Here is a 24,793-nt window from a genome sequence, read left to right as displayed (position 1 = left end):
CCGCCTCTCGTCCTTCTCGTCCGTCCTCTCGCCGTCGACCACCGCCTTCAGCACCTCGACCATCAACGCGGCGACGGCGCAGTACTCGTGCGACGGTGTCGGCGGGTCCTACTCGGCCATGCCGCGCCACGACCTCGAGGACGACGACGACGACCTCGCCGCCCCGCAGCTGCCGTACGCGTCGCGCCACTCGGCGACCTCGTCTTCGTCGAGCTTCACGAGCGGGACCTACACGCCGGCCCTGCGTCGCGGCCTCTCGTCGCCCGCCTCGGTCGACCACCACCCGTCGGCGACGGCGCCGCTCGCCCTCCCTCACCTTCCTCGCTCCTCGTCCGCCTCGCACCTGTACCCGCCCGTCTCGACGTCGTTCGAGCACCTCCTGTGGACCAAGTCGAACGCATCGGTCGACGACTTCCTCCACGACCCGTCGCCGCTCGTCGACGCCGCGCTCGACAAGCGCCGCTGGAAGCGCCACACGGTCCCGCGCATCGTCGACATCCTGTCGCTCGTCCTCGTCGTCATCGCGCTCCTCGGCGTCTTCCTCGGCTGGCCCGTCCTGCGCTTCGGCATCCTCGGGTCGTGGGGCAACCCGCACAGCGGCGCGAGGACCGACCTCGGCTGGAACCTCGGCGGCATCAACGCGACGGGCAGCGTGCCCCTCATCCCTGGGCTTCCCGGACTCGTCGACACGGACACGCCGCTCGAGGCGTACACACGTCAAGGCTTCTTCGACGGCGAGGTCTACAACCTCGTGTACTCGGACGAGGTGCGCTCGGCTCTCTCTTTCTCTCCTACCCACGGTCTCTAGTTCGTCACTGACATTCTTCTCGCTCGTACAGTTCAACGTCGACGGCCGCACCTTCTGGCCCGGTGACGACCCGTCCGTCTCTCCTATCCCTTCCTCCCTCGTCCTCCCGTTGCTGACGAGCCGTTCGCCCTCCAGGTACTGGGAGGCCGTCGACCTGCGCTACGTACGCCGCCTCTTTCGCTTCTCGTTCATGTCGGAGAGTCTCGGTACTGACGCTCGTACCGTTCAAGTGGGCTACGCAAGACTACGAGTGGTGCACGTTCTCGCCTCTCTCCTTCCTCCATTTTTCCCCCTCTTCTCCCTTCTTCCCCTCTCTCCTCTCGCGCATCCGAACTGACCTCTCCCTTACCCGCACAGATGATCCCGATGCCGTCACGACCAAGGACGGCAAGCTCGTCATCACGCTCGACCAGGAGCCGTGGAACGGGCTCAACTTCCGGTCGGGCATGCTGCAGTCATGGGACAAGTTCTGGTGCGTCTCTCTCTCTCCCTTGTCCGAGTGGCGCACGTGGCGCGAGGTGGAGCGCGTGCTCGACGACTCGAGCGCGAGGTTGACCTTCTCAAATCGACCCACTTCCCCTTTCTCTTCCCCTGTCGCCCTCCTCCCTCCCGCAGCTTCACCGGCGGCTACCTCGAGATCTCGGCATCGTTCCCGGGCAACGCCGAGACGATGGGCTTCTGGTGCGTCGCCCTCTCTCCTCTCCCTCGTTCCCCCCTAGTCGTCGCACGAGGCTCACCACCCTCGTGTACGTGCTCGCGCAGGCCCGGCGTCTGGACCCTCGGTAACCTCGGTCGTGCTGGATACGGCGGTGCGTCCGAGTCTGTCCCTTTTCCAGAGGTGCCGCTGCTCACGATGCCTCTCTTCCTCCCTCTCACAGGCTCGGTCGACGGCGTCTGGCCTTACTCGTGCGTCCCCCTTTCGTCGGCCTCCCTCGTCAAGTCAAGAGCTTGACGTCGAGTCCGGGCCGCAGGTACACCTCCTGTGACGTCGGCACCCTGCCCAACCAGACGTACCCGGACCAAAGCGGGCCCGACGCCGCGAGGCACAGCGGGCTCAGGGACTACGGCGGCTCGCTCTCCTACGTACGTCCCCTCCTCTCGAGTCTCTCGGTCGACCGGGAGCTCACCTTGTCCGCGCAGCTTCCTGGGCAGCGCATGTCGGCGTGCACGTGCGAGGGCGAGGACCACCCTGTGCGTCCCCTTTTCCTTCAATCACCTCTCCTCGCCTCGTCTGACGACCTCTCGTTACGTGCAGGGCCCGAGCGTCAACGTCGGTCGCGGTGCGCCCGAGATCGACGTCACCGGTGCGTCGTCCCTCCCCTCCCTCAAGCTCGACATTCACTGATTCTTCCTCTCTCTCTCTCGCCTGCAGAGCAGCAAGTCGACTGGCGTAAGATCGGCTCGACGTCGCAGTCGATCCAGGTGCGTCCCAATCTCGCTCTACTCGTGCCCGTCGAGCCATCGTCGCTCACCTCTTCCCAAGCTCGCAGTTCGCGCCGATGGACGCCGGCTATGCCTGGAAGAACGAGACGCCACACTTCACGATCTACAACGACACGCGCTCCGTTCAGAACCTGTTCACCGGCGCCGTGTGCGTCCTCCTCTCCCTCTCGCGCGAGCGAGCGGGCCCAGTCGAGCGAGGAGGACTGACCTTCTCGACCCTGCCCGCAGCTACCAGGAAAGCGCCAGCATCATCTCGCTCACCGACACAACGTCCTACGAGGGTCGTGGCTACTCGACCTTTGGTGCGTCGCGGCGGCCTCTCTTTTCCACCTCGAGCGAGCGCGCACTGACCCCTTCCTCGCCCGGCGCCTGCTCGCAGGCTTCGAGTACGAGCCCGGTCCGAACGGCGTCATCACGTGGGCCGTCAACCGCACGCCGACCTGGCAGATCACGGCGGGCGCCATGGGCCTCAACGACGAGACCGAGATTGGGCAGCGCCTTGTGAGCATGGAGCCGATGGCAATCAACATAAACTTGGCCATCTCGAAGGTGCGCTCACCTCTCCCTCTCTCTCGCCCACCGCTCGTACACATACTGACACGGGCACTGTTACTCATGCAGGCGTTCCAGGAACCTGACGTGCGTCGCCGTCGTCCGCCTCCTCCTCCCTCCCTCGCGAGCCCACTGACCTCGTCCTCCCCTCTCCCGCAGTGGGCCCACCTCACGTTCCCGGGCACGTTCCGCATCGACTACGTTCGCCTGTGGCAGAAGGGCCCGCCCCGCATCGGCTGTGACCCGGACGACCACCGTGCGCTCGAGCCCTCCTCGCGCTCGCCTCCCGAGCGTCTCTCACTTTTCTCTCGGCGCCCGCAGCGACTGCCGCCTACATCGCCCGCCATTCCGACGTCTACACCAAGTGCGTCCACCTTGCCTACCTCCTCGACGACGTGGCGCCCGGTACTGACCGTCTCTCTACCGCCCTCGCAGCCCGAACCTGACTGTTTTCCCCGCGCCCTTTCCCCAGAACCGCCTGTCGTCGACGGGCTGCGCTTAGCGTCGTCTCTCCACCTGTACCCGCACCCGCACCGTCTCGCATCGCTTGCATGATCCTGCTCTTCTCTCGCACGAGCCCCGTCCTCGATACCGACACTCGCCTTCCTTGCCTACCTGTGTAGATCTGCATGCATCGTCGCCTCTTTCTCTCGGTCTGCGTGTCTCGAGAGCACGTCTGCGCCCTCGCTTTCTCGCGAGCAGCAGCGCTCGAAGCCTCAGGCGCGAGTCGGCCTTCCCAAACTCGCCGAGGCGCGAGAGCGAGCTCATCTGGCCGCCACTCGAGCCGAGAGCGCACGAGCTCGACACTGTTCGTAGCCGAGAGAGTCTGCATGGCGGACGTTGTGCGGGGGGAGAGGCACGTTCAAGCGCAGCTCGTCCTCGTCCTCGAGCGGTTCGAGGTCGGTGCCGAACCTGCAGGGCGTTCTCATCGAGCGGATCGAGCACCTCCCTCGTGCAGACGATCCTCAGTAGCGGTGACTGCTGCAGCGGATGCGAGAGAGGCCGGCGAGGCAGCGCAATCGAGCCGCAGCAACGAGGAGGAGGTCCCGGCGTCGGACAACGTGGTCTCTCGTTCGCCTCGCCGACGTCGCGCAGCGATGCATCTTCGAGCGCAGCTTGCTCGGCGTCGAGCTGCACCCGCTCGCGACTCCCGGGCCGCACCGACCACTCGCCCGGAGCGGCAGGCTCCTCGAGTGGGGATGACGACGCGAGTTGATCGCACGAGGCCAGAGCGTGAGCCAGTCCGGCTGGGCTGCGGGACGCGAGCGAGGAAAAGCTGCGGAGGAAGAGCCAGAGAGAGCCAGAGAGGGAAACGGCGTCGCCGGTGGAAGCGTAAGCCGGGAGGAGAGTCGTCGGCGCACGAGGTCAAAGCGCTCGTCGCACGCTCTGCTCAGTACTTTCGGCGCGAACAAGGGTGCTGCGGGCCGGACTCTTAGGCTCATTTGCCAAAGCGCTCCACGCGACGTGCGATGGAACGAGCGATCTGGTCGGACTTCCTCGACGAGCGCGAGACCTTGCGGGGAAGGCAGAGGCGAATCGTCCGACTCTGAGGCTCTGGAGCCGCCGCCGAGCTTTCCTGCTCGCCCGCCCTTGCTTGCTGGGGGGTTGCGCGCACGCTCTTGCTGCCTGCCACCCGCAGCCGAGTGGCCGTCGACTCGCAGCGCAGCGCCGCGCCATCGCCTGCCCGCACCGCCGACCGCCGCTCCCACCGCCCTCGCTCGCCCAGCGCCATGTCGACCTCGTGCGAGACCGTGCCCGGGTCGGCAGTGCTCAACACGGTCGTGTCGACGAGTACCGTGTTCGCAACCGCCGTGGTGCGTCGTCGCCGTCGAGCGCCCTCCACCATCGCCCCTCTCCCCACCTCGCTCAACCTGACCCGCGCCCCTCCTCCCCCGCCCGCAGTCAACTGGCCCGGCGTCGACCTTGACAACCTCGACGCCGGTCGTCACGAGCAGCTGCCTCTTGCCCACCATCCTCGGCGACCTCGCCCTGTGCCAGACGTCGACCACGTTCGCGCCCGTTCAGACGGTCGTTCCGGTGCGTCCCACCTCCTCCTCCTCCTCGTCTGCCCGCATGTCCGCAAGCTCACCCTCGCTCCCCTCGCACAGGGCGCCGTCACGACCATCACGAGCTCGAGCGAGTCGCTCGTGACCATCATCCAGACGAGCCAAGCTCCCGACCGCACGACTTGCTCGGTCCTCCCCTCGTCGACTGCCCCTTCCTCCTCTCGCGCGACGCCGACCTCGACTTCCTCGCCTTCATCTACCCCGTCGTCATCGTCCTCAACGTTCGAGCCGGCCGCGGCCGCGGCATCGACGTCCGTCACGTTCGCCACGACCACCGTCACGGCCGGCCCGACCTCGACCGCCGCCGCCGCCGCTCCCGCCGACGCCTCGTCCGCCGAGGACAGCTCGCCGGCGAGCAACCCGAGCGAGGGCACGTCCACGTCGGCCGTCTCGGCCATCGAGGCCGTCGAGTCGTCGGTCAACGGGCCGCGCCGCATCACGTCCTACGTGACCTCGTTCGTCACCGTCGTCGACGCGTCCGGCCGCACCCGCACCTCGGCAGAGACGGTACCGACCCTGCTCAACATGCCGGCCTCGTCGTCGTCGAGCAGCAACGTCGGCGCCATCGCGGGCGGCACGGTCGGCGGCCTCGCAGCCCTCATCCTCGTCGGCGTCGTCCTGTTCCTCATGCGCAAGAAGCGCGGCTGCTTCGGCAAGGGCGACGAGGAGATCGAGGACGACGTGTGGAACCCGGCGCCGCACAGCGGCTACTACGGCGGTGGCGGTTCGGGCGCAGGAGCGGTCGCAGCGGGCGCGGCGGCGGGCGGCTTGTCCTCGCTCGCCGACGAGAAGGTCGTCGAGGAGGCTCGTCGGGTGGACGCGGCGACGCTCGAGCGGCACCAGAGCTGGTACAAGAGCCTGCACGGGCACGGCAGCGAGCTCGACGACCACCACGAGGACGCGTACGGCGGCGTCATGGTCGAGCGCTCGGCATCCCCTGTCGTCGACGACCTCGGCAACTATGCGCCTCAAGCTCTCGCCTACGCGTCGCGCCATCCGTCGAGGTCGTCGCACGGCCCGCAGCGGTCGTTGTCGAACCGCCTGTCGGCCCACTCGCACAGCTTGCACTCGCACGAGGGCCCGATGGTGCCGGTCAGCATGTCGCCCGTCTCGACCCCGGACCACCGCCTGTCGCAGCTGTCGCAGTACGGCCACCACGTCGCGTTGGCGCCGCCCGTTCCTGCCTTCCCGGCCGGCTACGCCGAGCACGCCGCCCGCCTCTCGCCTCCTCCCCACTCGCACTCGCCGCCGTACGAGCGCATGCGCTCTACCTCCAAAACCGCCCTCCAGTTCGACCCCTCGGCCTACATCCCGTCGCCGGCTCACCGCGTCCTCGCCCGCCAACGCTCCCTCCCCGGCGTCGCCATCCCTGCGCACGTGCGCAGCGCGTCGTACGCCGGCCCGCACAGCGCTCGCCCGTCCCTCGGTGCGCTCCAGCTGCAGTACGGCGCGAGCGGGTCCGGGAGCAGCAGCGGCGCCTCGTCGGCGTCGCCGTCGCGAGGGCGGACCGACGACTCGCTCTCGAGCGGGTCCGACTCGTTGTCGGCCAAGGGTCGCACCCAGTCATACTCGATGCCGGTCCTCGGGTACGCGCCGAGCGGCGCCGCGTCTCCCGCCGACGCTGCGGCCTCGCCGACCAAGCCTCGCGCGGTCGTCGCCGACGACAAGGACCTCGCGCCCAAGGTCGCGCTCCCGACGCTCGAGCGGCTCAAGCGCCCAGCGATGGGCCGCGCCGACTCGACCGAGTCGCTCCTCGTCCCGAGCCAGTTCCTCGGTGCGCGCATCGTCAACGCCGACCAGGACGCGGCGAGCCTTGCCGGGCGCAGCGTCGAGAGCCTCACGACCTGAGGCGCTCTCGGTCCGCCTTCCTCGCCCCGTCGTCTATTCGTCTTTCTATCCTGTACCCTCTCTTCTCGCGCCCTTAGAGTCGAGCCTCGCGCTCCCCGTCGTACGTCTGTGCACCCCTCCCCTTGTCGTACAAAACCCGCCTCGTCTACGTCGTCTGGCGGGACCTCCTTTAATCTACTCGGTCGTTCTCCTCTCTGTCTGGCGACTCTCTGCGAGCGCGGGAGAGGGAGCCGAGAGCTCGAGTAGACGAGTGCCAGCTACAGAAAAAGGCCGCGGCTTTTCGTCCTGCGCAGCGTTGCAGTTCCCGCTCGCGTTGCTCTCGGGCCCTCGGACCCGACGGCTCGTACCGGCTCGAGACGTGGACGTCTACCTGTTGAGCCAGAGTGGCCAGCAGAAGCGGTACATACGAGGCGCGAGCGAGGCGGCGAGGAAGAGTGAGGAGCATTAAGCGAGGCGATCTCCGTCTCGAACGCGATCGATCGTGCCGAAGCCAAAGCCGCGGCACCCGATCGGCCGGCCGGCCGAGAGTACTTGCGAGAGCGAAGCGTCCGCTCGAGCCTCTTTGGCGGCGAGAGCGAGAAGAGCTCGCGCAAGAGCGCGCAGAGAGCGCTCACGGGCGCGCAGAGGACAGGCGGCGGCACAGATGCGAATCGCTGGCGGCAGAGCCGAGGCAGCCCGAGCGGCTCGGGCACGACTCGGACGGAAAGCGAAGCTCGGCGTCGTGCCGCCATCTCGAGCGCCGGCTGAGCAAGCTCGCTCCTCTCGCTCGTCTCCCTCCACGACAGCCCAGCTCGAACCGTCCACGCCTGACGCACGAGCCCCACGACCACCACCCGCTCTCGCGATGCGCGTCGCCGTCAGCGTCCACCTCCTCGCCCTCTCGCTCGCGGCGTCCTGCGCCGCTCTGCCCTCCTTCGACGCCGCAGGCGAGCCCGGTCGAGCCCTCGAGCGTGGACCCGTCCAGCGCGCAAGCCCGCAACGACGCCACGAGCACCACGACGACGAGGCGCACCAGCGCGGCAAGGCGCAGTCGTCGGCCACGTTCAGCTCGGCGACAGCGACCATCCCGTACGACCCGGTACCGACGCACGTGAGCGGTACCGACACTCGGCACGATCACGAGCACTCGCACGCGCCGCCTCTCGTCGAGCTCAACGAGACGCTCATCCTCCTCTCGCACTCGCCCGACCCGCCGTCCTACTACGACTACGACCAGTCCGACGACGGCAAGCCTGCACTTCTTTACGTGCACATCGTCCTCATGAGCATCGCCTTCTTCGGCCTGCTGCCGCTCGGTGAGTCCCTCCCTCGACGAGTTCGCGTCGTTCGTCGACCTGACTCGGCTCTCTTCCCTCGCGCAGCCATCTTCCTCAAGGCCGGCCGTTCTGCCCTGTCGATCATTCCGCAGACTGGCTTCCTCGCGACGGCTGTCGTCGGCCTCTTCTTCGGCAAGGTCCGTTCTCCCTCCCGCGAGATGTTAATTTCGGCGCGTCAGCCTGACACGGCTCTCCCTCGCTCGTCCCGCAGGTCTACAACGGCGTCACGCCCGACCTGTACGAGCACTCGTCGCACTCGTCGATCGGCTGGTCGGTCATGGTGCTCGTCCTCGCGCTCAACGTCGTCGAGGTCGGGCGCTTCGTCCTTCGCTCGACTCGCTTGAGCGCCAAGCTGCACGGCTACTCGAGCTCGAGCGGCGGCAACGAGGACGTCGAGCCCATCTACCAGCTTGGTGACGACGACGACGACGGTGACGAGTCAACGCGTCTCGTCCACTCGCCCGCCTCGATCTCGTTCGAGCACGAGCGCGACGATGTTGCGCGTTGGACGTCGCCCGGCCGCGAGCCCCGTCGCAGCTCGTCTCGCGGTCAGTCGTTCTCGGACGAGGAGACCGTCATCGACGTCGTCGACCCCAACTCGCTCGCTCTCGAGGACGGCGGCGCCCGCTCGGACCCCGTCAAGCGCTGGCGCAAGTTCGGCGCGCTCGCGCTCGACTTTGCGCAGCGCATGCTCGTTCTGCTCGGCTACGTCGAGGTCTGCTCGGGCGTCGCTGTGTGGACGGGCACGTGCCGCGAGCGGTACCTCAACGGGTGCGTCTCGTCGTCCTCGCCTCGTTCTTTTTGCGCGTCCTCGCCGACTGATTCTCCCTCCTTCACAGCTGCCTCGCACACGTCGTCAAGGGCTCTATCTTTGTGTGGTACGGCCTCCTGACGTTCGCGCGGTACTGCGGCGCCTTCTCGTCGCTCGGCTGGGCGTGGAATCGCCACCCGTCCAAGACGACGACCATCTGGACGGCCGAGTTCGTCGAGGCCGCCGTAATTACGCTCTACGGCTCGACAAATGTCTGGATGGAGCGCTTCGGCAAGACGGGCGCTTGGTCGGTCAAGGACGTTCAGGTCCGTTTCGTCCGTTCGCCTCGAGCAGGAGATGCAGCGAGTCCTGACGCTCTTCCTCCCGCAGCACGTCTCAATCGCCGTCCTCTTCTGGGCAGGAGGAGCGCTCGGCATGCTCCTCGAGTCGCGCACCGTCCGCTCGTGGCTGTCGACGCCGGCCGCGCAGGCGTCCGGGCGAGGCCTGAGCGCCATCACCCCGCCGGCGGCGGCCGCGTTCAGCTTCAACCCGTTCCCTGCGCTCTGCATCTTCGTCATCGGTGCGTCCTCGTCACAGACTCGCGTCAGAGCCTCGAACTGAATCTTCGGACGTCCCGCAGGCGTCGCCATGGCCGCCCACCACCAAAATTACGTGTTTCAGGTCGAGATCCACGCGCTTTGGGGCAACCTCCTCGCCGCCTTTGCCATCTTCCGCTTCATGACCTACTTCTTCCTCTACCTGCGCCCGCCGGCGTCGATCCTCCCCGGCCGACCACCGACCGAGGCGCTCGCGAGCCTGTGTTTGACGAGCGGCGGCGTCGTCTTTATCCTCTCGACCGAGCAGGTCACGTTCGCCGCCATGCGGCACCACTTCGACGACGTCATGGTACGTTCCTCGAGCCTCTCTATCCTCACCCGAGCTGCAGAGATCCCGAGACTGACCTTCCTCGACCCGATCCTTCTCAGGCTTTCCTGTGCCTCACGGTCGCCGCCGTCTGCGCCTGGTTCCTCTGGACCGCGTCCCTCTTCGGAATCAAAGGTCCGTCCAGACTGTTCTCCTCTTTCTCTCGCGGCGAGCCGGACCTGACGCTGCTCGAGCGAACGCCGACGCAGGATGGGCCCTCTCTCGAAATCCGCCGTCGTCGACTGCCTCTTGGCAGGGAAAGGCGGCAGCCTCGACCTGACGCCCACACCTGATCGCGCTTCTACACGACCTCGCTTCTGCCTCGTCGGCCTCACCACCTCGCCGTCACCTTTAGCTTCGCCTCCCCTTTCACCTTTTCCCCACGTCGTCGTCTCGCCTTCTCTATCCCCCCTCGCCATGCACACCCTCACTTTGTCGGTACCCCGTACTTGTAACTCGACGACGGCCAAGTTCCCGAGGCGCCGCCGTCGACGGCGGCTCCTGACCCTAGCTTTCCCTCCTCTATCGTCGCCTCTCCTCTCAGCCTAATGTGTAGCTTGATGTCGCGAACCGCTTCTCGATCACGATCAAAGTTTCTCTCGCATGGAGAGAAAGCGTGGGGCAAGCGAGCGAGAGTTTCTGCGAAAGAGGTCCGAGCGGGCCTTCCCAAGTTGCCTCTCGCCGGTCTCTCGTTCTCGAATCTCGCATTCTCGCGCTCTCGCTCTCGACTCTCGTGCAAACAGAGAGATGAACGTCAAGCCAACAATTCCGTCTAGGCGTTAAGGATCTACAGCAGGAACCAGTCCTGAGAAGAGGCGAGGTGGAAGTGCAAGAGGGGGTGCGGAAGGGTTGCGAGAGGAAGAGAAAGGGCGAAAATGTGGAGCCGGGACAGCTCAGGCGAGGCCGAGCTTGGCCTTGCGCATCGCGATCTCGTCGCGGAGCATGAGCACGCGCGACTCGAGGCGCGTCTTCATGTCGAACTCGGGCAGGGCGAGCACGGCCGCGAGCCACTCGTCGGCCCTCTTGGCCCTCTTGCTCCACCCGACCTTGCCCTCGCCCGCGCACTCGGCCGTGTCGCCAATCCGCAACTCGACCACCGCCCTGTGCCACCCGGCAAAGGCCCTCGCCCACTTCTCGTCGCCCAGCTCGGCGTCGGACGCGGCGAGCACGCCGTCGAGGAGGTGCGTCGCCGTCGCGAAGTGCCCTGCGGCGGGCTCGTAGTGGGCGAGGGCGGCGTACAGCACGCCGAGGATGAGGTCGCGGATGAGGATCTCGGCGGGCGTGTCGAGGTCGGACGTCTGCGGGTCGATGCCCCACTTGCCGGCCGTCGCGCTCGAGGTGCTGAGCGTCGAGGGCGTGCGGGAGGGTGTGGGCGATGCAGGGCGTGCCGAGAGGGACGAGCCGGCGGAGGATGTCGAGGCAGGGAGGCGAGGGTGAGGGTGGAAGGCGCTGAGGAGGTCGATCTGGGTGCGGATGCCGCTCGGCGGCGAGCGCCCGCCGACAGTCGCCCAAAAGAGGCCGAGTTCTGCTTGTCAAGGAGAGTGTCAGAGTGGCAGGTCGATCATAGAGACGGACGAGGCGAAGAGAGAAAGAGGCCGACGCACCCATCGCGTTCGTCAACCGGACGACCTCCCACACTCCCGCCTCGGGCTTGACCCTTCCCCTCTGCACCCACCTCTCTCTCTTGACCCTGTGCACCTCGGCCCTCCTGACGATGAACGTCTCAGTAACGGGCTTCTCGCCAAAGACGCGCTTCTGCTGGCACAGGCCGGGCAGGCGCTCGAGGAGCGACTCGGTGCGCGAGACGAGAGCGGCGTCGAGTGCTGAGGAGGGCGACGCGAGGCGCTGCGTGTTGAGTTCGTCGATGAGGGCGCCGGCGGCGATGGCGATGTAGCTGCGGGCGAGCGGGCGAGAGGGAGGGGGTCCGAGCGGCGGTCAGTACGCCGCCTTTTCCCGGGATCGAGACGAGGATCTTCCAGGAGAGGAGAGTGGACTCACGTAGCGTGAGACCAGCTGTTGAGGTCGCACATCTGCTCGAACGCGTCGGCCGTCTCGACCCACTTGGCCTGCGAGAGCTTGAGCCAGCCGAGCTGCGCGACGAGGACGACAACGTCAAGTTCACGAACCGTCAAGCGCAACACGACATTGAGAAACGAGAGAGGAGAGAGGGTGGAAGAGAGGGGATGGGAGAGAGAGAGAGGGAGAGACAGGGACGCACCTCGAACACGAGCAAGCTGTCGGCCTCCCTGAACGAGTTGCCCTCCTTCTTCTCCTTGGCGAGCGCCTCGACGATGATGGCGATGGCCGTGTCCGGGTCGCGGCTGTACCGGGCGAGCTTGGCGCGGTTGAGGACCCACAGTGTGCCGTTCGGGAACCGAGAAGTGACGCGGCCGAGCGTGCGCGACAGGGTGGCGAGGTAGGTCGACTCGGACGACTGCCAGCCCGACATGAGGAGGATGAAGCCGTAGAAGGTGACCAGGGTGAGGCTGGCGAAGTAGCCGTGCACGTCGTCGCCGGTCGCGGCCGAGACGGCGAGGAGCTTGAGGGCCGACTGGCGCGACGAGCCGGCGAACCCGAACCACGAGATGAGCTTGACCATGCGCGGCGGCATCACTGCGTGCATGTACGAGGACAGAGTCAGTGCCGGGCTCTACAAGAGCTTGACGAAGAGCAAGAAGGAGGAGGAGAAGGAAATGGGCGCGACGAGGAGGAGGACGAGTATGACAAAGAGCAGAGGACGCACTCGAGAAGATCAGGCCAAACATGCCCGCGCCGAGAGCCGCACCGCTGATGACCGTCGTCGTGAGCCGGTCGCCCGCCCACAGCGGCGCCGGGTGCTCCTCGGCGCCGTCGCCCGCCGTCGCGACGAGCGCCGTCTTGTCGACGCCCTCGACGAGGTCCGTCACCGACGCGTTCTCGGACGCGACGTGCGAGCCGGGCACCGAGGCGGATCCCGAGCGAGTCGGGGTCGGCGCGTGGAGCGTCGGGATGGCCGACGACGACGACGAGTGGCGCAGCGAGGCAGCGACAGCGGGCGCGCGCTTGCGGCCCCATGACGAGAAGAAGCCGCCGCCCGACTCGGCGGCGGGAGCTTGCGCCGCCGTCGTCGCCTCGAGGTAGTGCTCGTTGAGCTTGGTAAAGACCGACTCGAGCGACTCGTTCTCGCCGACGCCGTCGGGGAAGACCGTCTTCTGGACCGTCGCGAGGAGCTGTGCATGGTACCGACGGTGTCAGGACGGCTATATGACGCAACGAGCGAGAAAGGGAATGTGCGGGGAGGGAGGAAGAGCGAGAAGGGGCGCACCTTGTACGCCGTGTTGAGCTTCCAGATGGCCTTGGCGAACTCGACGTAGCTCTCGCTCATGACGGCGACAAGCGCCTGGCCGAGGACGGCGTCGGCCTGGAAGAGCTTGTACTCGATGCCGGCCGGGTACACGCCGGTCGAGTCGCCCTTTGGCCGCTTGATCTTGGTCTCGGCGGTCGCGACGGCCTCGGCCTTGACGAGCGTCTCGGTAGCCTGCGTTTCAGGGAGAGGCAGAGTCAGGCTGGGTGCCGGGAGACATATGGTGGCGAAAGTTCTCGCCGAGGGAATGGACGACGCACCTCGCGAAGCTCGGCATCCTCTCGCGATAAGATGGCCTTGAGGAAGGAAGCGATACCGGTGCCGACGAGATGAGGTGCCGAGTTGGGCTGGCTGCGCAGGATGGCGAAACAGTCGAGGAGGCGGTTGTCGAGGAGGGCGTCGAACCTGCGGCACGAGGAGCGAGTGGGTCAGTGACTGACGCGCTGCGGGGCCGCCCTCCTTGCTGCAGCCCATGCCGAGCCTGCCGCTCGCTGCCAGCTGCCCCCAGGAGCGGAGCTGCGCCCACCCGTCGCGAGCTGAGGAGCCTCGGCTTGCTGCGACCTCTCACGCTCGTCCCACCTGCATCCGCCTGGCCCGAGGCCGCCGCTCCAGCCAGTGCCGCCATGGCGCACGTCTCTGCTCCACGGGGAGAAGGGCGAGGGAAAGGTGTACGGACCTGCCGAGTGGGGGGACGTCAGCGCGCGGCGAGGAGGAGAGGGGAGAGAGGGAGAGGCGAGACGCACCCTCGACTTGCGTCCTCGATCTGCGCAAGGACAGTCTCCTTGCTGGTCATGGTGCTCGAGCTGGAGCGGAGCGTGTGTGAGAGCGAGGCGAGCGAGCGGGAGCGATGCCGAGCTGGGCGACGCCGGGAGACTCGCTCTCAGCTCGACTTGAGCTTGCTCGAGTGGACTGAGCTGTGCAGCATCTTAGCTTGTAGCCTCACAGCGGCCCTGGCCATGCAGCTCGTCGCGAGAGGCTGTCGGTGGCGCTCTCCTGCGAGCGAGGCGGTGCAGCAACGTGGTGCGCTCGTCTCGCCGCCTCTCTGGTGCCACCTGGGGACCAGGCTACTCTCTGACAGTATGAGAGCAAGAGCGGACCCCTTCAGACTCGTCCAGCGAGAGCAGCCGCGTCGGCCTGTGCATCTCGCCTCCTCGCGTCGTGGGTGTCGTCGCCCAGCTCGCGCAACCCAGCTCAGCGCCATCGAGTGCACCTGTACCTGCTGTCCAACGCCGCACACGGGCCACACCTCCATGCAGGGCCTCCTCGCGCGCCCTCCCGCCCCGTCCTCGAAACCTGAGCGCCTCTCATCGACCAACCTCGCGCACCACACCTCGCTCCACCCTCCAGCACCGCGCCGCACAGTCCAAGCCTACCTTGCCACCACCCCAGCCTCACCCGCCGCCTTCGACGACCCGCCCCTGTCCCCGACAAAGGTCGCCGCCGAGTTCGACGGCGTAAACACGCCGCCGCGCTTCCGGGCCTGGCGCGACGCCCGCCTGCGCGAGGGCGCAGACGCGCACGGCGGCGCAGCAGGGCTCCAACGGCCCCGGCGAGCAGACGAGGCCCTCGTCCTGCACCACCCGGGCGGCGACAACAAGGCGGCGCCGCGCACCAAGAAGCCGCTCCTCGTGCAGGCCATGCGCGGGCGCGTCTCGTCCTCGGCGGCGCTTGCCCCTGCGCCTGCGCCGGCGGTCAAGCGCAAGCGCGCGCGAGACGGCGACGGCGAGCGGGAGCGGGAGCGCGGCGGGGCGGCGAGCGCGACGAGCAGCATCTTGGTGCCGCGGGCCGAGCGGGCGCAGGTCAAGGACGGGCGCAAGAAGGACAAGGGCAAGCAGAACGAGAAGGAGAAGGAGAAGAAGCGGGGCAAGGTGCCCAAGGGCGGCAAGCTGCGCGCCGAGGCCGAGGGAGAAGACGAGCTGGACGAGGTGGAGCAGCGTGCGTCCCTCTTTCCCTCGCCCTTGCGAACTGCCCTCGTTCACCTCGCTGACCAAGCTCTCTCGCACACAGGCCTGCGAGCTCGTCGCGAACGCCGCCGTGCCAAAGCGCTCATCCGCAAGGACCGCACCCTGACCGCCGCCGCCGTCGGAACGGCCGCCGCCGAGAAGGTCAAGGCGTCGAGGCGGCGGCGGCAGGCGGCGAGCGACGGCGAGACGGACGAGGACCAGGAGAACGAGGGCGTCGCGAGGAAAAAGGTCAAGCGCACGACCAAGGAGGGCCGCAGCCGCAAGGTCGTGCAGGAGATGGGCAAGGCCAAGAACGTTACGTCCGGTCGGCTCACGGTGCGTCTCTCGCTCCCCCTCTCTCGCGCATAACGTCCTCCACGTCTCGCGAGCCCTCACTGACTTGCTCCTCGCCGTTCGCAGCTCAAGCCCAAGCCGCAGATCGGCATCTTCAACAAGGGCAAGGCGTCGACCCGCATGAAGCTCGGCGGCAAAGGCAGTGCGTCGCGAGTCCTTCGACTATCCTGAGGACCCTCACTGACAGTACTCGTCGCGCGCAGTCCCCGACTTCGCGTTTTCCGAGCGCGCCTTCCTCCACGGCTCGGCCTCGTCCGCCGCTTCTTCCTCGTCCTCCTCGTCGACCTCGAGCAGCGCATCCTCCTCGTCCGACAGCCTCTCAGCACCCGTCGCAGTCGTCGAGCCGCCACGCCGACGCACGTACGGCTCGAAGCCCGCCAACCGCACGAGCCTGTCGCGTCGCGCGAGCTCGTCGTGGCCCGCCGTCGCGCCCGAGCCCGCCTCCTTCGACACGCCTTTCCTGCCTTCGACCTCGCCTGCCCCCGCACCAGCACCCGATCCGGCCTCGGCGCCGCACAGCAAAGCGCGCCGGTCGCTCACCCGCCGCTTCTCGCACGTCGAGCTCCCGCTCCGGCCGAGCTCGCCTGCCGCCTCGAGTGCTGCACAGCAACTTCGAGGCGCGCTCGAGTCGAACAGCGGCGTGCGCAGCGCCGAGTCGCTCGCGCGGGTGCAGCGGCTCAGGAAGGACGAGGCGAGGGCGGAGGAGCTGCGGCAGCACGAGGGTCGACGGGCGTCGAGCGCCGCTGCACTCGACCTCGCGCACGAGGAGCAGGCGCCCGGCGAGGTGGAGGCGAGCGAGGGAGCGGCGACGGACGACGTCGAGCGGCTCCTGAGGGAGGTCGAGAGCGCCGGGGCCGGGGTTGAGCCGGACGGCGCCGAGCGCCGCAGCGAGTTCAGCTACGGCGGCGGGGCGGGCGACTTTGGCGACGCACTCGACGCCCGGGATGGTGTGCCAGACGTGGCGGGGTGGGCCGCACCTGCCGGCGGCGACATGGTGGTCGACGACAACGTTTCGCCCCTCTTCGCGCTCGACGACGAGCGTCGGCCCACCGCCTCTCTCGACCTCGGCCCTTCCGCCGCCTTTGACCCGCCGCACGACTCTCGCCTCGAGCCGTTCCCGCCGTTCGACAACCTCGGCGCGCCCCTCCCCTCGTCGTCCGCATCCCTCTCGACCGACCCCCCCGCTCGCCCTCCCTCAAGCCTCGACGCGCCGCAGCGCTTCTCGTCGACCCGTTTCGACCCGCGGGTGGCGCCCCTGCACGACGACAGCGCGTACCGGGCGGCCATGAGGGCGCAGTGGCCGAGGACGACGCTGTGAGGGAGGGCCGGGTCTTCTTGCGGCGGCGAGGGCGCGCGTCAAGGCGGGACGCAGGCCTCTCTTGCTCACCATGTAGCTTGTCGTTCTGCAACTCTCTTTATCTTGGACATACGCGAGCGTAAAGAGGCCCACGCCGAGAGCCGACTCTTCCCTGCTCGCGAGAAATGAACGGCTCGAGCGCGAGAGAGCTCCTCTCTCTTGGCCACATCGCTCGAGCCTCTGTGCGGCACCTAGGAAAGCGCGTATGTGCAGACAAAGAGAGTAGACTTCTACAGTACAGCAGAGCTCGACAGCTCAATCGGCGACCTCGGGAAGGTCGCTAGGCTGGACGCGCGCTCGAGCCTCGACCACCCCGCCCTCGCCCTGGTCGGCCCCGCCCATCGCCACTGCCTCGAAAGCCGCCGCGAGTCCATCGAGGTCGACCGTGCGCGCGCGCCTGCCCTCCCTCGCCGCCGCTGCCCTCGCGCCCGGGTACTCGTCCTCGCTCGCCGGCGCGCCTTGCGCCCAGGCCGCCGCCGTACCAGCAGGAGCGCGCAGCCTCGCCTCGCGCAGCGCTCGCAGCGCTTCCTCGTGGGCGCTCGTCGGGGCCGGGCCGGAGGAAGTGCGAGCGTCGCGGTGGCAGGTTGGGCAAAAGGCGACGCGGCGGAACCAGCGCACGAGGCAGTGGGCGTGGACTGTGGGCGACCGAGGCGAGCGTCAGGGCGCGCTCGACGTCGAGAGAAGAAAGGGAAGGAGAGAAAGAGAGACGCACAGCTGTGGCGGCACGGGAGCGTGCACAGCGTCCTGAACCCGATCACCCTGCGCCTCGGCTCGTCCGCGGCCAGCCCGGCCGCCGCCCCTCCCACACACGCCGCCGCACCCTCGCACGCCGTCACCTCGCCTCGGCCCTCGAAGCAGATCGAGCACCGCCAGTCCTCGCCCGTCCCGCGCTCAGGCCCAGGGAACGCCCGCGCGAGCTCGCGCACGTGCGCGACGAGGCTCGTCATGCGCGCCTTGCTGCGGCGCGCGCCGTCAAAGGCGCACCAGGCGGCGTGGAGCCAGACGAGGGTGCGCCAATTGACGAGGCTGTGCGAGGGTGGGCGAGCGAGGGCGAGCTGGGCGAGCTGAAGGGTCGAGACGAGGAAGGCGAGCGAGGGGTGGAGGTACTGCTGAGCGAGGTCGAGGAGCGGAATGGTGAAGGTGGGAGGGCGCGAGGAGGGCTTGAGGCTGTTGAGCGGGGTCGAGGGCGAGGTTGGAGGCGGTTCGAGGTATGAGGGTACGGGCACGGCCGAGGGGACGAGCCCGACCGCGACCAGGAGCGGCAGTACGCTCTGCCCCAGACCGAGTACGACGACTGCGATCTGCAGGAGGGGACAAGGAGAGAGTCAGTGAACGGTCTGGAGGAGCGAGAGCTTAAATGCGGGAGAACGGACCTCGAGCGCGACGACGTTCCGCATGATCCGCCACCCTTTCGCCCCCTCGCTGCTCCCCTCGTCACCCTCAGCGAGCCGCAGATGCGCCGTCCACGCCTGCGGGCCGAGCACCGCGTTCCACCCCTCCCCGCCGCCCGACCGCCACGTCGCGCCGACCGCTCCGAGGACGAGCGCTGCGGCGGCCCACACGACGAGCTCCTGCCCGCACGCGTTCCAGGTCGTGGAGATGCGCCACCGAGCGCGTGCCAGGCGCTTGGCGAGCGACGACGAGGACGTGGCGCCTTTTGACGCACGGACCGGCGGGGTGGTCAACGACGAGAGAGGCGAGAGCGAGGGGCGCGTGCTCGAGAGCTTGGACATGGCGGGCGACGTCTCGAGGTTGAGGAAGACGAGCTCGAGGAGGAAGAGGAGGTGCAGGGCGAGGAGGGTGTAGGTGAGAGGGGTGAGGCGAGGCGAGGTTGGCGCTGGAAGCGCTGTCGAGCAGATCGGCGAGTCGGCGACGGGTTCCTCGCGACGCGGTCTCGGCCGTCTCGGCGCGACGTCGTCGCTTAGGACGACGTGGACGTCTCGCGCTGCGCCTGGGCCCGCTGCGCGTCGTGGTCGCGCGTCGAGATCGTCTGCCGAAGCCGATACTGCGGCGGGTTGCTCCGAGAGCGGTGGCGTCGGGCCCGAGTCGTTCGACGCCCTCGAGTCGTGAGACGTCGAGCCCCTTGCCGGCATGTGGTCGGCGGCGACGGGCAACGAGGGCGCCGAGTTGGCGGCGGCCGACGCGGAGGCATGCGACGCTCTCGAGAGGTAGGCTGCCGTCAAGGGCGAGGGCAGGGCGACGTCGGCGTCGGCGTCGTTCGAGAAGGGTGTCGCGCCGAGAGGAAGGCCGGGCTGGACGACCGCGAGGGGCGCACTCGATCGAGGGAAGAGGTTCGAGGCGGAGGCGGTGCAGGTCGGCGAGAGGTGCGGCGACGAGGGGAGGATGGCCTCGTTGCGCGACGGGTACGACGGTGCGTAGATCCACAGGAGGTAGAAGAGGAGGACCTTGGCGCGGTACCGGCTGAACCCGATGACCGTGGTCTGCGCGAAGGTCGCGGTGAGTGGGGAATGAGGAGGAGAGAGAGGGAGAAGGGTGGGCGCACCGAGGGATGGATGGCGAGCGCCCTCAGCATGACGACCGGCGCACTGCAGCAGTCTCGAGCGCAGCAGAGTCTCAGCAAGGGATGGAGCGAGAGGGTCGAGAGGCGACCGAGGCCAACGCTCGCTCTTCTCCCGCTTGCTCTCACAGCCTCGAGCCCGCGAGACCGAGCCAGCGAGCCACCATGGCAGCCAGGCCTCGCAGGTCCACCGCCTCGACCAGCTACGCCCACCTCCTCGCCCCGCTCAACCTCACCAGCTCGTCGTCGTCCTCATCATCCGACGAAGCTCTCGACTCGAACAAGACCCGCCCAGGCCACGACGCCACCTCGCAAGCACCCGACACCAAGCCCAAGAAGAAGCGCAAGCCCGTCTACATCCCCGACGAGTCGTCCGGCTCCGAGTTCGAGCTCCCCGACAAACACCCCGGCGCGCCAGGTGGGGCTGGAACCGCACGCGACGACGACGACGACGACGACGACGACAGCGCAGCCGGCTCTGCCCTCGACTTGGACGACCTCGACGACGGCGCGTCCATCTCGGGCGCGAGCGGATTGAGCGGGTCAATCGTCGGCGGGTCGCCTCCTCCTGGCGGCGCGCGGCGAGGCGCAGGCGGCCGAGGCAGGGGCAGGGGCAGGGGCCGCGGCGCGCGCACGGGCGTCAGCGCAGGGAGGTCAGCAGGGCGCGCCTCGGTCGTCGTCGCGGCTTCCGCCGTCGCGCAGCGCACCGGGTCCGCAGCCGGCGGCGTCGCTCCTCCTCGCGCCAAGCCGTCGGACCGTCACCCTGCAACGGCCCTCGGCCTCCAGCACCCGTGGATCGGTCCGCTCGCGGCACTCGCGCCGTCGGTCCCGCTCGAGGGCGAGGGCAAGCGCGGTGCGCCGAGGCGGTTCGCCGCCGGGCGCGCCGGCGAGCCGGGCGTCCTCCGCGACGAGCAGGTCCACGAGCTCCTCGAGATGCACTCGGGCAACCCGTTCGGCGTCGACAAGGCGTGGGCGCGCGACATGGACTACGTGCCGGGCCGGTACGACGTCGGCGTGGCCGGCGAGGGCAAGGTCCGCGAGCGCGAGAAGTGGGGAGGGTGGTACGACGAGCTCGAGGTCAAGGACGAGGACATTGTCGGCGTATCTTCGCAGTGCGTCCACCCTTTCCCCTGCGTCTCCCGTCGTGCGCGCCTCTGACACTCGAAGCCACCGCAGCCACGTCTCGCATTTCCTTCCTCGCCAGGTCTACCCGACCGACCGACCGTCGACCATCTTTACCCCGTCCGTCCCTCTGCCCGGCAGCAAAGAAGCCGCAGATGCCGCCGCAGCGGCCGCCGCCGACTCGCCCGCACCCGATCCTTCCCTCGACCTCCCCATCCCGCCGGTCGAGCTGCAGACGTCCACCGCGCCGAGCACGTCACGAGGACCCTCTACGGCGTCTCAGCAGGACACGTCAAGTGAGTTGGACGGGCGCATCCGGCTCCTGTGCGGCGGGATCGTCGCGAGCGGGATCGAGGAGCAGGCGGTCGAGCTCGAGAGGTTCGAGACGAGGAGGCTCGGTGCGTCCCTCCCTGCGCGTTCTCGCGACCCCCCTCCACGATGAGCCGGATACTTATCTCTAGCGCCCTGTCCACCGCCCAGACGAGATCGTCAGCAAGAAGCCAGGCCACCTGTTCAACGCCGGCGCCCCGATCGGCAGCCTCGCCTTTGCGCCTCGAGCAGACGGGCCTTCCGACAAAGGTGAGCAGGATCTCTTCTCCTCCTCTCTGTGCATGCGTCTCGGACGAAGCGCCCTTACTGACGACGCCTGGACCCCCTTCGCAGAGTACCTCCTCGTCACGACCACTTCTTCGCCCGACGCCCTCCTTCGCCACCCGCTCTCGTCCTCCTCTTCCTCTTCCGCCACCGGCACCGCCTCTTCCTCGACATCTTCTTCGACCACGAGCCCGAGCGCCCTCCTCCAGCTGTGGTCGGTGCCCTCGGGCACGTCCCTCGCGCCCGAAACGGCCGACGACGACTCGGCGCGCATGCGCCTCGAGCTCGCGCTGTGCGTCAACGGCCTCGGCGAGTGCAAGGAGGCGGCGTGGTGCCCTCGCGGCGGGCGGGCGGCGCGCGCTGCGGCGGCGGGGAGCAAGGACGGCGAGGGCAAGGGCAAAGGGCGCGAGGACGCGATGGACGTCGACGACGAGGCGGGAGAAGCAGAGGGAGCTGCGGGTGAGGACAAGGGAAACGTTGGGCTCGTCGCGGGCGTGTTCGGCGATGGGACGGTGGCGGTGCTGGCGGTGCCGGACCCAGAGAGGGCGAGGGAGAAGCTCAGGGTCGAGGAGGACGAGGTCGCGTTCGGTGCGTCGCCGCGCTCTCTTTTGGCTCTCTTCTCTTCTGGACACAATACTGATGGTCTATGTGGACGACCGCAGTCAAGGCGTCGCCGTTGCTGCGGCTGCAGCTCCCCGACACGAGCATCTACGCTCTCGCATGGGGCGGGCACGAGGTCCTCGCTGCAGGGTGTCTTAACGGTGCGTCCCTTGCGCCCCTTTCTCTTCTCATGACGAGGTCTGAGACTGACCCTTGCCCTCGACAGGCTACATCGCCGTTTGGCGCGTCGGCGACATCCTCCTCAGCGGCAAACAGCCAGGTCCGCCCACCGCTCTCTCTTTATCTTCACCGTCTCGCGCGCGCTCTAACCCTCTCTCATGTCACGCAGATCGTCCTCTGCGCCCGACGCACTACTTCTCGGCGCACACGGCCGTCATCCGCCAGCTCGTCTTCATCTCGACGCCGCCGCCAAAGCTCGACAATCGCGCCGAGCACGACCTCGACGGCGCGCCGACCGGCATCGTCTCGGTCGGGTACGACGGTTCAGCCCTGCTGAGCGACCTGCGCGAGCCGGGAGGCGCAACGAGCGTCCTCACGCACGAGCGCAGTCCGTCTCTTTCTCTCTCCTCTTCTCCCCTTTCCTGCACGGCGACTGATCCGCTTTACGTGCAACAGCGGCGCTCTACACGGTCGCCTTTTCGGCGCACACGGGCATGGCCTACACGACCGACGCCGACGACCGCGTCAAGGGGCTCGGGCTCAAGCCGAGCATGCAGGGCAACGAGGGCCGTGTCACCATCCACCGCGGGCCCGTCTGGGCGCGTCCTACTCTCTTTTCTCACTCTCGACCTCGAGAGCCGCAGACTGACCTGCTCGCCGAGCCACTCTCGCCCTCACAGTCCGTCGCCGCCTCGCCTCACCACGCCACGACCCTCTCGGCGTCGCTCGACGGCACGGCCATGCTCGCCTCGGGCGTGCGCGCCCTGCGCAAGCGCCGTCTGCGCGGTCACTACTTGACGAGGCTGTACCGCCTCGAGGTCGAGCGCACGTCGGGCGCCGTCCGGATGTGGGACAATCTCGATGTCGAGGTGCGTCGAGCCGGCTCTCTCGTATCCCCTCCCTGCCTGCGTCGCCGCCCAACAGGACCTGACACACGTCGACGACTATGTCTCGCAGTTCCGCGGCGCGCTCGACCCGTACAACCCGTTCTCCAAGACGTCGTCGTCGGTCCCGCTCGAGCGCTCGACGGCCGCGTGGCCGCCCGAGCAGGCCGTCACGGCGGCGGCGTGGCACCCTACGCTCACGCTCGCGCCGCTGTGCGCGACGGGGACGGCGATCGGGCTCGGGCGGATCGACTGGGCCGAGAGGGGGCAAACGGCGAGCTCGTAAGGAGGCGAGGGACGCGGGGGACGAGTCGACGTCGCTTGCTAGACGGGTGCAACGCTGTGTGCAGATCCACTCTCGAGACGGCTGCAAAGAGAGAGACGGCTGCAAAGAGAGAGAAAGAAGGAGGTGGCACTGCAAGCGACGGCGAGAGGACAAAGCTCGACCTTCTCAAACGGCCTGCCTCCGGCTCTTGCCCGGGCGCTTCCTCGACATGCCCGCCTTTCCGCCGCCCCGACTCCCACCGCCCTGCCCGCCACCACGACCCTTGCCACCGCCGCTCCGTCCACCGCCGCCGCCGCTCCGGTCGTCCTCCTTCATGTTGTTCTCCTTGCTCCTCCTGCCGCCGCCGCCAAAGCCGTACTTCTTGTCGCGCCCGGCGCGCGAGATGCCGGCGCGTGCCCGACCGGGACGCTCCGACTCGTTCGTCTTGCGCTTCTTCGAGGCGGGACCGGCCGACGCGAGCGCGTCCTCGAGCGCGACGTCAAAGTCGTCGCCGCCGAACGAGGCGTCGCCCTTGCGACCTGCGATGGCGGGCCGAGAGGGTCAGTATGATTGAGCTCGTCAAGAGACTTGCGCGAGAGGGAGAGAGAGAGAGAGAGACAAGGGGACGCACGCTTCTTGAGGCTCTCGAGCTTGTCGCCGACGGCCTTCTTGTCGCGCTCGCGCTCGCGCAGGCGCTCGTGCTGCACCTTCTTGCCAAACTTCTTGGCGTCGCGCAGCTTGCGCGCCTCCTCGCTCGCCTTCATGCCGGCCTGCTCGTCGAGGAGGCCCTGGCGGATCTTGGCCATGTGGGCGTCCGTCTTGACCATCTCGGCAAAGTAGTCGGTCGGGCGGTGGAACGGCAGGTCGGCGCGGTTGAAGAGCGTCTCGGCGTGCATGGCGGCCCACAGCGACTGCTTGTAGCTGCGGGAGGGGGGGTGGGTCAGTACGGGGCTCGAGCGCAACGATCGAGGGGGAGAGAGGCGCGACGCACAACTCGAGCTCGCGCTCCAGGTCGTTGTCGGCGTCGGGAACGTTAAGCGGCTTGGGGTTGGTGAGGGTGAGCGTGTCGAAGAAGCCGGCGTCGGTCTTGAACGACGCGAGGACGCGCTCGAGGGCCGCCTGCGGGTGAGCAACTCGAGGTCAGTCTCGCTCGGCGGCATCGTGGCGAGAAAGGGAGGACTGTCGCGGCGCACCTTGTCGTTAGTGACGTTCTTCTCGACGGGTGCGACGTCCGGGTCGACCTCGTCGAGCTCCTCGTACGGCTTGAGCTCCTCGTCCTCCTCGTCCTCCTCCTCAGCGTCCGAGTCCTCCTCGTCGTCGTCCTCCGAACCCTCGTCCTCGTCCTCGCCGTCAAGAAGACCAAGCTCGGCGGCGTCGACCGGGCCGAGGAGCTGCGAAAGGTGCGGGCAACCGAGGTCAGTTCGGGACGACGGCGAGTGGGAGGGAGAGTGAGACGACGCACCTTCATCATGCGCTCGAGGGCCTCCTCGGTAACATCGTCCTCCTCGTCGTCGCTGTCCTCCTCGTCGTCGTCGTCGTCCGACTCGCCGCTCATCTCGACGCCATCGTCCACCTCGAGGTCGTCGCCCTGAAGGAGCGCGTCGAGCTGCTCGTCGTCGTCGTCGCTCATGCCGGCGAGTTCTGCGGCGGCGTCAAGGTCGTCGTCGCTGTCTTGCGGGAGCGGGGTGGCCTTTGCCTTTGAGAGGCGGGTCTTGGGCGAGGGCTTGGTCGACGACGAGGCGGCGGCGGGGGCCGGTGCCGGGGCGGGAGCGGCGGGGCGGGCCTTGCCCTTGCCCTTGGGCTTTGCGGGCTGTTGCTGAGTGCGGTTCTTGGGCATGGCAGCGGTGGTGGCTAGCGTGTGCGACGAGAGTAGCGAGGTTCCGTCTCCGCGGCGAGAGCACCGCCGCGCGACCAAGCTCGGAGCC

At 68.2% G+C, this 24,793-nt stretch overlaps 8 protein-coding genes across 8 annotated transcripts; 5 read left to right on the top strand and 3 right to left on the bottom strand.

Annotated features, from left to right (window-relative positions):
- Positions 1–118: 118 nt before the first annotated feature.
- Positions 119–3,410, top strand: RHOBADRAFT_36533 (glycoside hydrolase family 16 protein; the record flags this gene model as incomplete). The annotated part of the gene is made up of 17 exons (XM_018413360.1): positions 119–766; positions 840–880; positions 944–1,008; positions 1,166–1,280; positions 1,424–1,489; positions 1,571–1,617; positions 1,687–1,714; positions 1,780–1,891; positions 1,949–1,999; positions 2,064–2,112; positions 2,231–2,399; positions 2,480–2,553; positions 2,631–2,800; positions 2,873–2,890; positions 2,963–3,059; positions 3,125–3,167; positions 3,239–3,410. 17 exons carry the CDS (start codon positions 119–121, stop codon positions 3,303–3,305), a joined length of 1,860 nt encoding a protein of 619 aa, XP_018270686.1. The 3' UTR covers positions 3,306–3,410.
- A 1,123-nt stretch (positions 3,411–4,533) lies between these two features.
- On the top strand, positions 4,534–6,717 carry RHOBADRAFT_53601 (uncharacterized protein; the record flags this gene model as incomplete). The annotated part of the gene is made up of 3 exons (XM_018416911.1): positions 4,534–4,617; positions 4,706–4,840; positions 4,912–6,717. 3 exons carry the CDS (start codon positions 4,534–4,536, stop codon positions 6,715–6,717), a joined length of 2,025 nt encoding a protein of 674 aa, XP_018270685.1.
- Positions 6,718–7,916: 1,199 nt separating this feature from the next.
- On the top strand, positions 7,917–10,308 carry RHOBADRAFT_27024 (uncharacterized protein). Its single transcript, XM_018412776.1, has 8 exons — positions 7,917–8,012; positions 8,079–8,170; positions 8,245–8,804; positions 8,873–9,110; positions 9,175–9,364; positions 9,425–9,690; positions 9,771–9,843; positions 9,918–10,308. Exons 1-8 carry the CDS (start codon positions 7,979–7,981, stop codon positions 9,986–9,988), a joined length of 1,524 nt encoding a protein of 507 aa, XP_018270684.1. The 5' UTR covers positions 7,917–7,978; the 3' UTR covers positions 9,989–10,308.
- A 144-nt stretch (positions 10,309–10,452) lies between these two features.
- On the bottom strand, positions 10,453–13,844 carry RHOBADRAFT_53599 (uncharacterized protein; the record flags this gene model as incomplete). The annotated part of the gene is made up of 8 exons (XM_018416910.1): positions 10,453–11,233; positions 11,313–11,602; positions 11,707–11,798; positions 11,927–12,321; positions 12,452–12,917; positions 13,013–13,225; positions 13,312–13,456; positions 13,795–13,844. 8 exons carry the CDS (start codon positions 13,842–13,844, stop codon positions 10,602–10,604), a joined length of 2,283 nt encoding a protein of 760 aa, XP_018270683.1. The 3' UTR covers positions 10,453–10,601.
- An 838-nt stretch (positions 13,845–14,682) lies between these two features.
- On the top strand, positions 14,683–16,666 carry RHOBADRAFT_49728 (uncharacterized protein; the record flags this gene model as incomplete). The annotated part of the gene is made up of 4 exons (XM_018415266.1): positions 14,683–14,986; positions 15,059–15,330; positions 15,415–15,490; positions 15,552–16,666. Exons 1-4 carry the CDS (start codon positions 14,689–14,691, stop codon positions 16,664–16,666), a joined length of 1,761 nt encoding a protein of 586 aa, XP_018270682.1. The 5' UTR covers positions 14,683–14,688.
- A 294-nt stretch (positions 16,667–16,960) lies between these two features.
- RHOBADRAFT_53597 (uncharacterized protein) lies at positions 16,961–19,238 on the bottom strand (the record flags this gene model as incomplete). Its single annotated transcript, XM_018416909.1, has 4 exons — positions 16,961–17,340; positions 17,418–18,006; positions 18,079–19,146; positions 19,209–19,238. The coding sequence occupies 4 exons, from the start codon at positions 19,236–19,238 to the stop codon at positions 16,961–16,963; spliced, it is 2,067 nt and encodes a 688-aa protein (XP_018270681.1).
- Positions 19,239–19,388: 150 nt separating this feature from the next.
- Positions 19,389–22,889, top strand: RHOBADRAFT_53596 (uncharacterized protein; the record flags this gene model as incomplete). The annotated part of the gene is made up of 10 exons (XM_018416908.1): positions 19,389–20,335; positions 20,400–20,743; positions 20,826–20,924; positions 21,009–21,527; positions 21,602–21,700; positions 21,766–21,819; positions 21,889–22,107; positions 22,176–22,318; positions 22,400–22,588; positions 22,677–22,889. 10 exons carry the CDS (start codon positions 19,389–19,391, stop codon positions 22,887–22,889), a joined length of 2,826 nt encoding a protein of 941 aa, XP_018270680.1.
- Positions 22,890–23,200: 311 nt separating this feature from the next.
- On the bottom strand, positions 23,201–24,208 carry RHOBADRAFT_14979 (uncharacterized protein; the record flags this gene model as incomplete). The annotated part of the gene is made up of 3 exons (XM_018412229.1): positions 23,201–23,789; positions 23,860–23,987; positions 24,062–24,208. Coding segments are annotated over 3 exons (864 nt in total), but the record flags the coding sequence as incomplete, so codon positions are not given.
- Between the last annotated feature and the right edge of the window lie 585 nt (positions 24,209–24,793).

Source organism: Rhodotorula graminis, assembly GCF_001329695.1.
Source record: "Rhodotorula graminis WP1 unplaced genomic scaffold RHOBAscaffold_7, whole genome shotgun sequence".
NCBI lineage: Eukaryota > Fungi > Basidiomycota > Microbotryomycetes > Sporidiobolales > Sporidiobolaceae > Rhodotorula > Rhodotorula graminis.
The sequence above is the reverse complement of the archived record's forward strand: the minus strand, read 5'-3'. Positions and strand labels throughout refer to the sequence as shown.

Excerpts from the sequence above, each read along its gene's own strand:
- RHOBADRAFT_27024 (XM_018412776.1), top strand. The coding sequence starts at position 7,979 with ATGAGCATCGCCTTCTTCGGCCTGCTGCCGCTCG. Across the intron at positions 8,171-8,244 it reads TCGGCCTCTTCTTCGGCAAG|GTCTACAACGGCGTCACGCC; the intron begins GTCCGTTCTCCC and ends CTCGTCCCGCAG. Across the intron at positions 8,805-8,872 it reads CGCGAGCGGTACCTCAACGG|CTGCCTCGCACACGTCGTCA; the intron begins GTGCGTCTCGTC and ends CCTCCTTCACAG.